Below are 15,510 nucleotides of genomic sequence, written 5' to 3' on the forward strand. Positions count from 1 at the left end.
TACAAACATACGTATATACGTGTTGGCGGGTGAAGGGTATGGATATTTGTGTGTGTATTTTATATATATATATATATATTTATCCATTGAAAGGCATCTGGGCTTTTTCTGTAAATTGGCTATGGTGAATAGTGCAGCAATGAACATGTTTGGAATATGAGGAAAAGGCCTAGTTAGGCCTCTATAAAGATCTCATTTGGGGAGAACCAGGATTGGATAGCGATGATGACTTTAGCACTGGGCGAATGGTTTGTTATTGGAGTAATAAAGTCCTCCCTTCAATAGTTCCTCATAAATCCCTTGCTTATATGACTTTTTTATTCTTTTGTAGCAATACTTCCATGCAGGAGGAAATGGCCTGAAAAAGAATTTCTTGGAGAAAAGCCCAGATCTTCAGTCTCTGAGATATGCCCTCAGTCTTTATACCCAAACAACTGATGCTTTGATAAAGAAATTCATAGACACTCAGACCTCACAGAGTAAGTAGCACATGCAACGTGAGACTAAGGTAAACTGAACACTGAAGCAAAACGGATGTTAGAATTACCATAAACAGCATTTGTATTTTTTTGTTACACTAAATTGAAGCACTATTAAGAATGAGTGACTTCACGTTTGAGTTAATACAGAATATTAAGATTTTCTTTCCCTGTTGACTGATTATAATTGAGAAAAGAAGGAAGTTGATAGATATATTTTTTATTATTTTTTTATTGTGAGAAACAGTACAGAGGAGTTACAATTACATGGGTAAGATAACGAGTACATTTCTTATCAAGCATTGTTGCCTCCTTGGATAGATATATTTTTTAAGGAGGAATAACGTTCATTTTCCCCACATACCCCTGTGATACCGGGTGCCAGGTCCCCTACCAAGGACTATCTTGATAACATTCATGTATAGTATCCTTAAATTTTCCTCTCTCACCTCCTCTCTCCCTTATGAAGTGTTTTCCTGAGGGTCTTCTCAAATAGATGCTTTTATCCTTGAAGGCTTATGTCTGGTTCTGTTTCTCAAAGAATCCAAACTCAAGGCCCCATGGCTAAAAAGTGGGGATCCAGACTGTACATCAGCAAGTTTAGATCTACAGGTTAACCTCTCAAGTACCTTGATGATAAATATAACCGCTAAACACCATGAAGTCCCCCCTTCCTTATGCCTAATTCTCATGATTTGTTAACCAGAAATGCAGAACTAATTGGCGGCATTCAACTTTTCTTCTCATTTCTTCTTTCTTCTTCTTTCTCATTTCTGTTTTTTTTTCTTTGTCAGAGTTGGATTAGCTAGAGTATTTTATATGAAGGAAAAGCTCGCTGCTTTTAATTAAATCCTCTCTTGATTCTGTTCAAAAGAATACAAATTGTTTTTAAAATATTGTAACTTTTCCATAAATGGATTTGTAAGCATAGGAAATCATGAAGTGCCCTGCTTACGGATTTGGTTTTTTCTCCTAATGTTTTCTTGCTTCTTTCCTATTCTACCCTACTTTCTTCTTTCTTCTATCTCTCTGTAGGGTTCAGTTAGATTCATCTTTCTCTAGTAGTAAAATAAACCAGGAGAGAGAAAGGAAAGAAAAATATACAAGGTTCTTCAAGTCCCATTAGAAATTTATGAACCACAGAGTTCAAATGAAACCTATCCTACTGGAAAAACAATGTCTTCTCTCTCTAATTTGAACACATTAGAAAATAAACAAATCCGAAGTAGCTGGAGAAATATTCAGTTCTTAAGTGAAACAGAGCTGAGTTTATAAAAGTAAACTCTTTATTATTCTAGCAACAGTCTCCAATTCTAAAGTACTATCTTATTTCACACTCTTGAGTATCACCCCGATCAAGATTCAAACATGATTTATATAGTGTTTTTCGAGCAGGGGTTATATTTTCCCCAGAGGACATTTGGCAACATCTGGAGTGGTAGTCTTGGCTGTCACTTCCAGGAATGGTGGTCTACCTCCCCCATCTTAGAGCAGTGCTTCTATTACCAGCATTTAGAGGCTAGAGGCTTAGAGAAGTGGTTGGGCTCCTCCACTAATAGCAAAATCAAATGGCAGGTTCCAAATGGGAACAAAATAGCAACCAGGAAACTCTGCTCTAACATAATGTAAGCTGGTCAATAAGAAAATGAGAGAAAATAAGCCATACTAGAAGAATGGAAATGTTGGTTTCAAGAGACAGGAAAGACTGGAGAAGCAGGCAAATAGACTGTGTCACTAGCCAATCAAGAGAGACAAGTTTCCTCATTCCAGAAACTGTCCAGGAAAATATACACCCTACTCTCTTAACTTTGAGAGTCCCATTTGGTAAACATGTCGGTGGTCTATAATTTTGTGCTGGTCCAAGGATTGAACTCAGGGCCTGGGCACTGTCCCTGAGCTTCTTTTGCTCAAGGCTAGCATACTGCCACTTGGAGCCACAGCTCCCCTTCCAGTTTTATTTGGTAGTTAATTGGATAAGAGTTTCACAGGCTTTCCTGCCCAGGCTAGCTTTGAACTGTGATCCTCAGATCTCAGCCTCCTGAGTAGCTAGGATTACAAGTGTGAGCCACCAGTGCCAGGCTAATCATATGTTTTTATTCGAGGGAAAAAATGTTTGTTTTTAAAACACTATTTTCCATATTACTACCTATTTGATCAGTGGATATTCTGAAAAGAGCTTTAGGTTTCTCTATGGCATTAACACACATAAATTGTAGGGTAGAATGTTTGTGTCATGAGTAGAAACTATTTTAATATTTGTAATGGTTTTATGTATTCTTCCTTCCTGAGCTGTCTGCGTGGTTTAAGATGGGTAGTTAGCTTGGAAAATTATACTATTCTTGTCACTCTTGCTTGTCAAGGATGTGTTACTTACAGCACTAGAGGATGGTAAAGAACAAAAAGTGCATTTCTTGCATCTTGATTACAATATTCATCCGAAAAAATGTTTTTATCCTTACAGCTATTTCAGTGTACTAAGAGCTCTTTGAATATTTTATGTAGTATAGACAGTGAAAAATGTCTAAAAGTTGAATGTATTAAGCAGAGGTTTTCCAGTGGTAACACAATTTGGAATGAAGTGCAGAATGATTAACTGCTGTGCCACCCTGCCTGGCATTCTGCTTCCTTATCTGAGCTTTTATTACAGCATGAGGAACTTGGGGCACAAATGCTTTTCACAGAAAAGATACTTTATGCCTGAGTTACAACTCTCTTCTAAAGAAAAAACTTTTAGCCAAGCATCAATGCTCACACCTGTAATCCTAGCTGTTCAGGAGGCTGAGATCCAGAGGACCTCAGTTCAAGACCAGCCTAGGCATGAAAATTCACTAGATCTCACCTCCAAAATGATTGGCAAAAAGTCTGGGCTGGAGCTAGGCGTCGGAGGCTCACACCTGTAATCCTAGCTACTCAAAAGGCTGAGATTTGAGGATCAAGCCAGCCTGGGCAGAAAAGCCCCCGTGAGACTTTTATCTCCAATTAATCACTCAAAAACCAGAAGTGGCGCTGAGGCTCAAGTGGTAGATTGCTAGCTTTGAGCACAAAGAGGCTAGCTTTGAGCACAGAGAGGCTTAGGGACAGCACCTAGGCCCTGAGTTCAAGCCCCACAACTGACCAAAAAAGCTGGACTGGAGACGTGGCTCAGTGGTAGAAGCATCTACTGAGCAACTGTGAGGCCCTGAACTTAAACCTTAGTAGCAGGAAACAACAAAAAGAAAGAGAGGAAATGTTTATAATTAATGACTCTACCAACTAGAATATGAAGATGTATGTATGTATGTTGGGGGTTAAACTCAGAAATTCCATCTACTCTACTATTTGAGCTATCATTTTCTTTTCAGATCAGGCTCACTTTTTCTGGGCTAGCCCCATATCACAATCCACCTGCTTCAACCTCCAGAGGAACTGAGACCACAATCATGTGCCACCCCTCCCCCCAGCTTGTTTGTAGGGGTAGCTAACTTTTACCCAGGTGGGCGTGGAACTTTTGTTGGTTTTTTCTGTCCTATATCCACCTTCTGCCCTATGTAGCTGGGCTAACAGGTGTCACTAGAGACCTGGCTTTAGTGCTAAGATGACAAGGGTGAACTACCCATGCCCAGCTTTCTGGACATTCTAACACTAACCTCCCTTCCATTCCATAGGTAATCTTTAAATTGCTACCTTTGTTTTCATGTCATCAAGAAACGCCTTCCCCAAACATCTGACTTCATCCTTGGCTCCCTGGCTCCCTCTCATGCTAGCTCTAGTTACTGAGCATGCTCACAACCAGAACACCTGCAAATATTCATTGAAAGAATTCACAGTGTGGGAATCCGAGCTGGATGCAAGATGCATCCTGCTTTCAGGAAACCCTTCTGATTCTGGCAGCTTCTTGTGTCAGGAGGTGTGCAGGATGTTGCTGTTTGGTCTCCTTCCCTGTTCTACCTTTCTCTACTCTCTTCCCTACTATCATGTCCTAATACAGACCAGCGTAGTGAGACATAGCATGGCTGCTAACTGATCATTCTGTCTCCTCAAAATGGAATTATTTGAATATGTTTACAATTATTTGAATGTATGTGGTTAGCACAGTCCTAATATTTGTTTTTGTTGTTTTTGTTGTTGTTGTTAATTTTTTTATTTTTTTTTTGTGAACATACTGTACAGAGGGGTTACAATTACATGGGCAGGATAATGCGTACATTTCTTATCAAGCATTGCAGCCTCCTCCTTTGTTTACCCTTCACATTCCTTCCCTACCTCCCCCCCACCCCACCCCCCCTACCCAATCCGCCCCCCCCACACCAACGTTGTAAAGCTCGTTTTCGACATGACCTTGTACTTCTCATTGTTGCAACAGGTCCACCTGTATCCTTAAACGACTTGTTTTTCCCCATCTCCTCCACAAGTTATACTGACATCAAATATAGTGAAAGCAGGGGTTATACTGTGGGGGAGGGACATACAAAGCAACAAAGAGATAATCTTATAAATGCATTAGAAACACATGCATGAAAGAAAAAAACATTAAAATACATATCTAAGGGTTCATTTTCCTAACATCACATTATCTGACCTTTTCCGCTTGACTCATACATATACTAGATATTGCAAATAAGGGAAACCATGGGAGTTCTAATATTTGAATTAATGTGACTGCAGCATAATCACTTTCCAACATAGTTACTTTGTTTATGGCTTTGTGCTAGAAACTATTGAAGCACCCAAAGTGTTTGCATGTGTATGTATGAGTGAGTGAGTGTGTGTGTGTCCTTAGAGAATAAAGCTTATAATTTCATGGCTGACAGCTCTTTATTAATTAATACAAGGCAGGGAATAGTAGATGCCATTGAAAGATTATTAAAAAAAAAAAAGTACAATTAGCAACAAGTAGGAGAAAAACAAAGTATGCTACTGTGTTCAATTTAGGTCACTGAATTTATCCTTCCCTTGAACTCATTTTCAAGGAGCATTTTCCATGTGTCAGGCTTGGTGCTAAGTGCCAGGGAAAACACAATGAAAGGCTATGGTGAGTGGCTTCCATTTGTCCCTTCTGATGCCCTCCTCCCCTTCCCATGAGGCCGAGAAGTCTGGGTTCTATCTACAGAAGCTCCATCTGTTTCCCACAGGGGTTAGCCAGTAAGGATTCCCTCAGAAGCTACCCAAGAGGGAAGAGCAGGTCATAAAAGGAAAGAGAAAAGCCAGACACTGATTCTCGCACCCTCCAGGCACAGTGCTCTGGGCTGGCCGTACACATGGGCTCTAGGCCTCTTGATGTTAATCTCCACTTGAAAAATCTCCCCAATTTTGGGCATTTACCCAAATGTTTACAAACAAGACCACACTAAAGCTACCAACACAACTATGTTTATTGCAGCATTATTTACTATAGCTAAGATATGGAACCAACCCAGATGCCCCTCAGTAGATGAATGGATCAAGAAAATGTGGTATATATACACAATGGAATTCTATGCCCCCATCAGAAAAAATGACATTGCCCCATTTGTTAGGAAATGGAAAGACTTGGAAAAAATTATATTAAGTGAAGTAAGCCAAGCCCAAAGAAACATAGGTCCCATGGTTTCCCTTATTTGCAATATCTAGTATATGTATGAGTCAAGCAGAAAAGGTCAGATAAGGTGATGTTAGGAAAATGAACCCTAAGATATGTATTAAAATGTTTTTTTTCTTTCATGCATTTGTTTCTTATAAATATAAGATTATTTCTTTGTTGCTTTGTATGTCCCTCCCCCACAGTATATCCCCTGCTTTCACTGTATTTGATGTCAGTATAATTTGTGGAGGGGAAGGGGAAAAACAAGTCATTTAAATAAGGATACAGGTGGACCCGTTGCAACAATGAGAAGCACAAGTCGTTATGTCGAAAATGAACTTTACAACTTTGGTGGGGGGGGAGGATGGGGGGGGGCTGAGAAGGGATGGGAAGGGTAAACAAAGGAGGAGGCTACAATGCTTGATAAGAAATGTACTCATTATCTTGCCCATGTAATTGTAACCCCTCTGTACAGTATGTTCACAATAAAAAAAAGAAAAATCTCCCCAAATTTAGACACTTCTGCCCCTCTTCTTTTATGTCCTTTATAGCTTCCCCAAGTTCCCAATCTAAACCTTTGTAAGCAGTTGCCTTACTAAACTACCCACCCCCAAAATTATACTTTGAGTTAATGATGATCATTACAAAATGGTAATTTGAGTTTACTGTTTGCTATTAATACTCTGATTGACATGAAGACACAGTTGTAGTTGTTTTGTCAGTCATGGGGCTCCAACTCTGGGCCTGGGTGCTGTTCCTGAGCTCTTCAGCTCAAGGTGAGTGCTCTACCACTTGAGCCACAGTGCCACCTCCAGTTTTCTGGTGGTTTATTGGAGATTAGACTCTCACAGGCTTTCCTGACTGGGCTGGCTTTGAACCATAATCCTCAGATCTCAGCCTACTGAGTAGCTAGGAGTACAGATGTGAGCCACCAATGCATGGCTAAGACACAGTTTTATAGCCTTGTTAGCTTCTTTTTTTATTCTATGATGTCTCTTCCATTTGAGTTATCAAATATTAACGTGTTAAATAAGCAGGTAAGGCACCAGAATGATTTTCTTTAAAATGAGAGGAAAACATGGAATTCCAATGACTGATCTGTCCAGAAGAAACTTTGTACACACACACACACACACACACACACACACACACACACACACACACACACACACACACACACACACACACACACACACACACACACACACACACACACACACACACACACACACACACACACACACTCCTCTCTGTGCAAAACATCAAGATCTCAAATCCCACTTTCTCAGACTGGGGTTTATCTTGTCCCACATTTCATCTGCTTTGGAAATTTGAAATCCAATGGAAACCACTGGGAGTCATGGATGAAGCATTTTTAAAATTTAAGCATTGTTGCAGAATGGAATAAGCAGGTATTTTTTGTATATCATGAAGCGGAATATTATCACTTTGACTGTGTTAGTGTACTAAAATATCCATATTTCTAGTGAGGAACAGATTCCATTCCAATGTTTATTCATGATTTTGGCATGAACACTTGAAAGATTTGTATTATAATACAACCCATAGCAGATTTGTAATTCTGTATGTGTGGGTGTTTCTTATTTCTCAATTGGATGAGACCAGCCTTCATTCATAGGTGATACTGAATATTACTAGTATTAGATGCTCTGTGTTTGGACGTGTCATTTTCTTTATTACTTAGCCCTCAGAAGCTAAGATTGGTCTAAGCAATTACGACATGGAATATTTTTTCCAAGATATACTTGGCGTGTACCTTTACAAGTAACTACCAAAGTCCCAACCTCTCACATCTGCCATTCACTACTGCTCAGACACACTTTGCGGTACCTTTTTTTTTCCTTGACTAGTTTTTTCTTCAGACCAATCCTGCAAAGTCAGACAGAGGTCTTTGGATTATTGGTCCAATATTTCACATTGCTCCTGCTGGGTGCCCTTTGTAGACAGTTGCGACATCAAAAGCTGTGGGTGAGTGGCATTAATGTGATTTGAGCAATAACATGGGGAAGGAAAACAGACAGACAGGAGATGAGACAGGCGGAAGCGCTGCAGACTGTAGCAAGGTTCCAGATGAGAGATGAGGTGGGTTGGGATAGTAAAAAATAAAGATGGACAGAAAAGGGCGGCTTGCGCTGGAGCTCAGCAGGAAGACACGTGAGAGGAAAGCAAAATTTTCTTCTGCAGAGTAGATGCATTTAATTGATTACCAAGATGTAGTTCATTAAGACAGATGGATTTCAGAGTCTTTGCAGGTCTTGAATTTTCATCTGTGCGTTTACATTTAATTTTCTCTTTGGGATTCAACGGTTCTCAAAATTGCTCTGCAGGTGAAGGAATTGTCTGGTTTGGGAACCGTGCCGTTTACCTACACACTCACCTGTGCTACCTATACATAAATATAGGTATAATGATTTACTAACTTATAAAACTTACTCTGTGAAGAAAGTTACCAAACAGGTATTTCATAGAGTTGTGATTAAGATTAAGCAAATTCTAGCCAGGCACCAGTGGCTCAGGCCTGTAATCCTAGCTACTTAGGAGGCTGAACTCCAGAGATTATGGTACAAAGCTAACCTGTGCACTGTCCCCGAGTTCAAGCCCCAGGAATGGTGCACACGTGCATGTGTACACACACACACACACACACACACACACACACACACACACACACACACACACACACACACACACACACACACACACACTCAAGGGCACTGGCCTTCAGGATTATGCAAAAGACTTACTTGCAGGATGCATTACCTTAGGGTTTCACACAAAATAAACTGGTGGTTCTCTAGTGCCTAATGTTCCTCAGAAACATCTGGAGGGCTTGTTGGGGTCCATACACTGCTGGGTCCCACTCTTAGAGGTTCTGGTGTGGAAGGTCTTGCTGGAGCTCTACAAAGCTATATTTATTACAGGTCTCAGGTACCCCTGATTGAGAGACTATGCTTTGAAAACTGCAGCTCCAGCTTGCAGTGCGAGAGCCTGTAAAAGGTCCATCTGAGGTAAATCCGGGTGACAAGTTAGCTGTGAACTCCAACAGAGGTGTTTTGTTTAAGCAGTGTGTTCATAGACTGGAGCCTCGCTATAGATATACATATACATATACATATACATATACATATACATATACATATACATATACATATACATATAGATCTAAGCCCCAAAAATTCATAACAGCAAATATACAGTCTGTAAAAAGTGTTCTTTTCCCAATGAAACTCTCATGTTTTACAGCCTCAGGGGAGAAACAAGACTTCTTTTGAATACTAAACTAGAATGAAAGAAAGGCCTTTATGAAAGAAAATCAAAATCACTTTCACATTTGCCAAAGTCAAAGCTCAAGCTGACTTCTTTTACTCATGATTTTTCTCTTGTATGTTAGCCTTCAATGAAAATTACTTTAGCCAACAAATACAAGAACCTAGAAATGAGATTCCTGCCTATTAGTCTAAAACAAAGGGGGAATTTTCAACTATTTTCAGTTCAGTTGTGTGTGTGCACGTGTGTACATGTGTGCGTACACACAGACACACATATAAATCATCTTTAAAAAATAAAGGTCCTATGAGTCATGATTGTATTACATAGTTTCTGCCGTCTTAGCATTCATCTTCAAGCCCAAGATAAGTTCTTTGAAACCCAGCTGGACCTGCTTTACCTTTGGTCTAAGTCAAATTCAACTACCCACATCTGCTCCTCATCCCATAGCCCAAAACCCAACAGGTCCTGGCAGCTGCAGATCACAATAAGCCCAACAGCCAATGAAAACGTGCGTGTTTTCTTTAAATGAGCCAATCCAAAGGCCCCAAAGGAAAAACCTAAGGAAGTAAAGACTCAGACTTTCAAAAAGAGAAGTTTGTTGGCCTCTACTCCCCTTATCTGTCTGAACATCATGCCACTCCAGACTTCCTGTCAGCCCTTCTCAAATCCCTGGGACCTGTGAGTAAAGTTTGTTTATACATTTTGTTTCACAACCTTGCTGTGTACTTACCTGAATCTGATGTTCCCTCAGCCGAGTTTCTCCCAGGGAGCATCTATTTTAGCCTATGGCTACTCTTAATACATCTCTAAACCTTAATCTAATACTATGAGTGAGACACTAAAAAGCCTGGCTGTTTTCTGTCTTGTGTTTGTAGGGTAAAACGGTTTATGAGAGGTTGAGAACACACTAGACCCATTCCAGCTCCACATTCTGTTGCTGCCTCCTTGTTATATTTTCATTGCAGTTTTGTTGTTAGGCAGTTAATGCCCCATTGCGTTTTATCTTCTGCTTGAAGCCATCGCCTTCCCTTGGTTTGTAAACCTTGAATTTCCTCTCATGGAAAAGGCAAAGTCAGTCAGCAGAGCCTCCTCCTTAGCAAGAAGAACCTCCAAATAGAACCAAGTTCAACATAGCTCAGCAGTAAGCCCCATGTCCTGCAAGGGGGAAGGAGAGGAAGATGTTGATAAAATGCACAAGAGTCTCTAGGAAGAAACTTCAACAGTGGAATGGGCAGTGAACTGGAAATGGGAAATAACTGAACTGTGCATTTACAGTGTAAACATGCACGTGCATATGTCTCGTGGTTCTAGTGGCTTTTGTCCAGTTTGAGGATCTGACAGGGTTAGATTTCACTGTGACCTTTTCTCTGTTAAAGGGAAGAAAGAAATCTCTGGTGTCCTCTCCTCTTCTTCCCAGGAAGTCTTTTCCAATGAAGGCCCCACCCTTTGGACTTCATTTAAAACCTATGGAACTCCGAAAGAGCAGGCATTAGTGTTAGGGCTTTCATGTCTAAACTGTTGGCTTACTTGCTTGGTTGGCAACAACCATGTACAGGGATTCCTTTTTCTCTACATCCTGATGAGTGTTTGTAATGCTGGGACACAGGGAAAATCTCATTGTGATTTCCATTCCCCTGATGAGAAGCGATGTTGAGTGTTTTTTTTTTTTCATGGACCTGTTGATATCTAACAGTTTTATTATACAAGTAGGCCCTGGATGGTGGAATTGTTAATAATGTTTGTGTTCGAATCTTGGAAAGCAATTGTGTTTGGGGCTCTTATTTTGCCACAAGTGGAAATAGGTTTTCTTAACACTCACGCTGAGGTTGGTGGCAGTGATACAATTGCATAAGTTTTCCCCATAAATATAACTAAAAATTCTTGGGCTGCTTCCACCAGTTTCATTGTTAGCATTAGCTGAACAGACTCAATTTTCCAATGAGTTACACTTGATCTTGTACGGAAATGTAGTGAGATAATTGAAATACAATTTTCTTATTCATTTAATTAATGGCTCAGTATCTTGAAAATGATTAAATGAAGTAGCAAACAATTTCTGAAACACAACTAATACTAAGTATTAATATCATCATTTTGAAATCACCAGTGATGGAAATTACTTCAGTCGTAGTCAGAATTGTCTTGATTTGGTAATTAGGGCCTGGTTTTAGTGTTCCAAGCAAAGGAATTGGTGATTTTGGTCCAACACCCAACATGACTGAGTTTAGCAGAATTGTGCAGGAGTTAAACTACTTGGTGTAAAAGTTTAAAATGAAAATATATGTAAATTTCAGCTTAGAGATTATAATCACCAGAACATTTAACTTTACATTGTACATAGTGTAAAGTCCAACCAGGCATCTTTTCTACCAAAAGCGCGACATTAAAAATAATATTTCTCAGGACACAAGGAGCATGAGCCTAAAATCATACCTATTCAGGAGGTTGAGATCTGAGGATCATGATTTGAAGCTAACCTGGGCAGGAGAGTCTGTGAGATTCTTATCTCCAACTACCAAAAAGCCAGAAGTAGAGCCTGTGGTTCAAGTCATAGAGCGCTAGCCTTACTCACAAAAGCTCAGCGACAGTGCCCAGGCCCTGAGTTCAAGCCCCAAGATTGCCCCCTCACCCAAAACAAATCATTCATATGCCTCCCTATGAATTTGAAATCACCTTACTTGGGTATTTTTAGTTTTGTTTTAGTTTTGTTGTTGTTTGAGACGAAGTCTCCATATGTATCTGACACTTCAAACTTGTGATTCTCCTCGAGCAGTCTCCCAAACACTGGGATTACAGGCTGGTGCCACCATACCTGGCTAGATGGTTTTCTGCATCTGTGAGTTGGAAAGGAAATGACCATGATGCAAACTTACAGTGTATTTGGGTCTCAGGATTTGCTCTGAGGAGCTACCTTCTTCTGGTCACATACACAATGACTAGAGAGCCCCATTAAAGGTCAGTCAGTGATCCTGTGAGATACTACACAGGCAGGAGGAAGCCCAGGGAAGCTGCAGTATGCCAGAGAAAGAGCAAACGGGTTTTAAGGAGATAACCAAAAAGAACCTCTCATTTTTAAGATTTTACCACAGTTCCAGGCCAGAGCTCCTGCACACAGAAGGGGTTTGTCTTTCTTAGACGAGGACTTAGGGCCTTCTGTTTATAAACCCAAAAGATACATCTGGAGGAAAATGTCCAAGGAGAAGGAAGACCACATTGCTACAAAGGGCCTGGAAGTACAGGTGTCTCTTTGGCATACTAATTTTGTTCTCCACACAGTATGGGGATTGCTAGATCCCGCCATAGCTCTGTTGTTAGTTTGTTGATGAATCTCTATACTGTTTTCCATCATGTTTATTAATTTACATTCTCATCGACAGTGTAGAAGGGTTGCCTTTTCCCATGCCATATAAACTTTTGGATGTTAACTTTTTTGGACTTTGCTGCACTTACTATTTTTTAGCCTTTGTTTTCATGGGATAAAGTAGTAGCTTGTTGTGATGTTTTATTTGTATTTTTCTGTTGACTAATGCTATTGGCCATTTTTCTCATGCTACCTTTTGACATTGGTATGTTGTCTTTTCAGAAATGTCCATTTCAATCTATTACCCATTTGTGTGTGCATGCCTGCACACACACGCACATACACACACACACACACACACACACACACAGCACACATGCACACACACCCCAGTCTTGGGGCTTGAACCTGGGCACTGTCTCCAAGCTTCTTTTGCTCAAGGCTACTGCTCTACAACTTGAACCACAGCTCCAGTTCTGACTTTTTTTTTTAGTAGTTTATTAGAGATTGGAGTCTCACAAATTTCCCTGCCAGGGTTGGCTTCAAACCATGATCCTCAGCTCTTAGCCTTCTTTGAGTAGCTAAGATAACAAGCATGATCCACGAGTGCCTGCCTTCTATTGCCCATTTTTAAACTGAAGAATTTGTGAGTTTTGCTGTTATTTTTGTTCTTTTGTTTTGTTTTTGCTATTGAGGTTTTCAAGTTAGTTCGATGCATACACCAACCATGATTCCTCTCAGTCTGTAAGTCACTTTTGCATTCTGCTGATCATCTGGAAAACCATTTAATTTCATAAACTTCCCTTACCTACCTCCTTTACTCATGGGGGCTTTCCCAAAAACATCATCCCTTTTTATTCCAGTATCCTAAAGTATTCTTCTTAAATTTTCTAATTGTCACACTTGCAGGTCTTGGACTCAATTCGAGAAATAAAGTTTGAATCAATTTATGTAACTGGTGAGATGCAGAGGTCTAGTTTCATCTTTCCCAGATGGACTTGTGGCTTCCCCAGGACATGGCAAGACTGTGCTTTTGTCCATGCACAGGCTTAGTACCTTCGTCCAAAGTCAGCTGGTTGGAGCTGCATGCATTACTCCTGCACATTCTGTTGTGCTTCACTGGTGCGCACCTCAGCAAATTTCGTGCTGTTTGGATTGCTCTCCTTTTCTAGAATGCTTTACTATCAAGTAGTGTACTGGCTCCTGCTGCTTCTTTTTGCTTACGATGGTTTAGTCTCTTGAGGTTTTGTTTTGTTTTGTTTGTTCGTATTTCCACACAAATTTTAAGGATTTTTTAAAAAAATTTTGTGAAGAATGCCTTAGGTATTTTAATAAGGATTACATTAAGTATACATTATTTGGGGTAATATGGATATTTTAAAATATGATTCTTATAAATTTGGGTTTTCTCTTCCCTTTCCTGTGTCGTCTTAATTTCTTCCATTAATATTTTATAATTTTCTGTGCACCCAAGTGCGTGTGTGCATGCATGAATTGTTGGTGTGCTGACTGGGGCTTAAACTCAAGGCCTAAGTGCTGCTCCTTAGCTTTATCACGCAGGGCTGGCACTCTACTTAAGCCACAGCTCCACTTCCAGATTTTTGACAGATGATTGGAGATAAGAGTCTCACAAACTTTATTGTCTAGGCTAGCTTTAAACTGCAATCCTTAGGCCTCAGCCTCCTCAGTGGCTAGGAAGACAGATGTGAGCTACCAGCACCCAGCTGTTTTATAATATTCATTGTCAGGCTATTTCTATTTGGATGAATTCTTAAATGTGCAGTTTCGTGTTTTTACTTTGAAGTTACAGTGAGATTGACTGTTTGATTTCCACTTGGATAATTTGCTGGTGGCATAGCAAATAGCAACACTGGTTTTTTGCATATTGATTTCTTTGTAAACCTGTAGGTCTGTTAGAGTCATTTATTAGTTCTTACAAGTTATTGGTAGGGATTTGGGGGTTTCTAAGCATAAGTTCATGTCATCTACAAGTGGGCATTTTAACTCCCTCTTTTCCATGTTGAATACGTATATTTCTGTCTTTTGCCTAGTTGCTCTAGCTAAAACTTATAGATTTGTCTGAACAAAAGTGGTGAAGGGGAGACTTGTGTCTACTCCAGACCTCAGAAAGCTTCCAGCTTTCCTTCATTCAATGTAATGTCAGCTGTTGATTTATATTTTTAGTCTTTTCATGGCAAATAAATATTGAATATCGAATATTATCAAATGCCTTCTCTCTTGAAACAACTACAGATTTTCATCCTGTTGATGTTCCTGATTTTTTAATTGATTGAGAGTTCTCTGTATCTTTAAGATGAATTTCAATTGATCAAGGATTTGTACATATATGTTAAGGACATTGGCATGTAGTTCTTGTTGTCAATAGTTCTGATGGTGATGGTGTGTCTTCTTGTTTTGGTATTAGGATAATACTGAAATCACAGAATATATTTGGAGGAATCCCTTCCTCTTCTCAGAAATAATTTTTGGAGAACCTTTGGCATTAGTTCTTTAAATATTTTTTATAAATCACACACACACGTTTTCCCACTGTTGGTAAAGACACACACACACACACACACACACACACACACACACACACACACACACACACACGTTTTCCCACTGTTGGTAAAGACACACACACACACACACACACACACACACACACACACACACACACACACACACACACACACACACACACACACACACACACACACACACACACACACACACACACACACACACACACACACACACACACACACACACGTTTTCCCACTGTTGAATTTTGGAAGAAGGAAGGAAAGAAAGTCATCCCAGCATCCCAGGCCACCATCATTCACTTAAGACTCCATTTCCCCTCAAAATAGGGAGACATAGGATTGGTCAGATCC

At 39.9% G+C, this 15,510-nt stretch overlaps 1 protein-coding gene across 1 annotated transcript in view; it reads left to right on the forward strand.

Annotated features, from left to right (window-relative positions):
* Positions 1–15,510, forward strand: part of Unc13c (unc-13 homolog C) — a 279,587-nt gene that overhangs the window by 244,320 nt on the left and 19,757 nt on the right. Inside the window, 1 exon segment of the mRNA XM_042687992.1 lies at positions 332–479. Coding sequence (XP_042543926.1) covers positions 332–479 — 148 coding nt within the window.

The sequence above is a fragment of the Dipodomys spectabilis genome, unplaced genomic scaffold, assembly GCF_019054845.1.
Source record: "Dipodomys spectabilis isolate Male_0828 unplaced genomic scaffold, ASM1905484v1 ptg000108l, whole genome shotgun sequence".
Classification (NCBI taxonomy): domain Eukaryota; kingdom Metazoa; phylum Chordata; class Mammalia; order Rodentia; family Heteromyidae; genus Dipodomys; species Dipodomys spectabilis.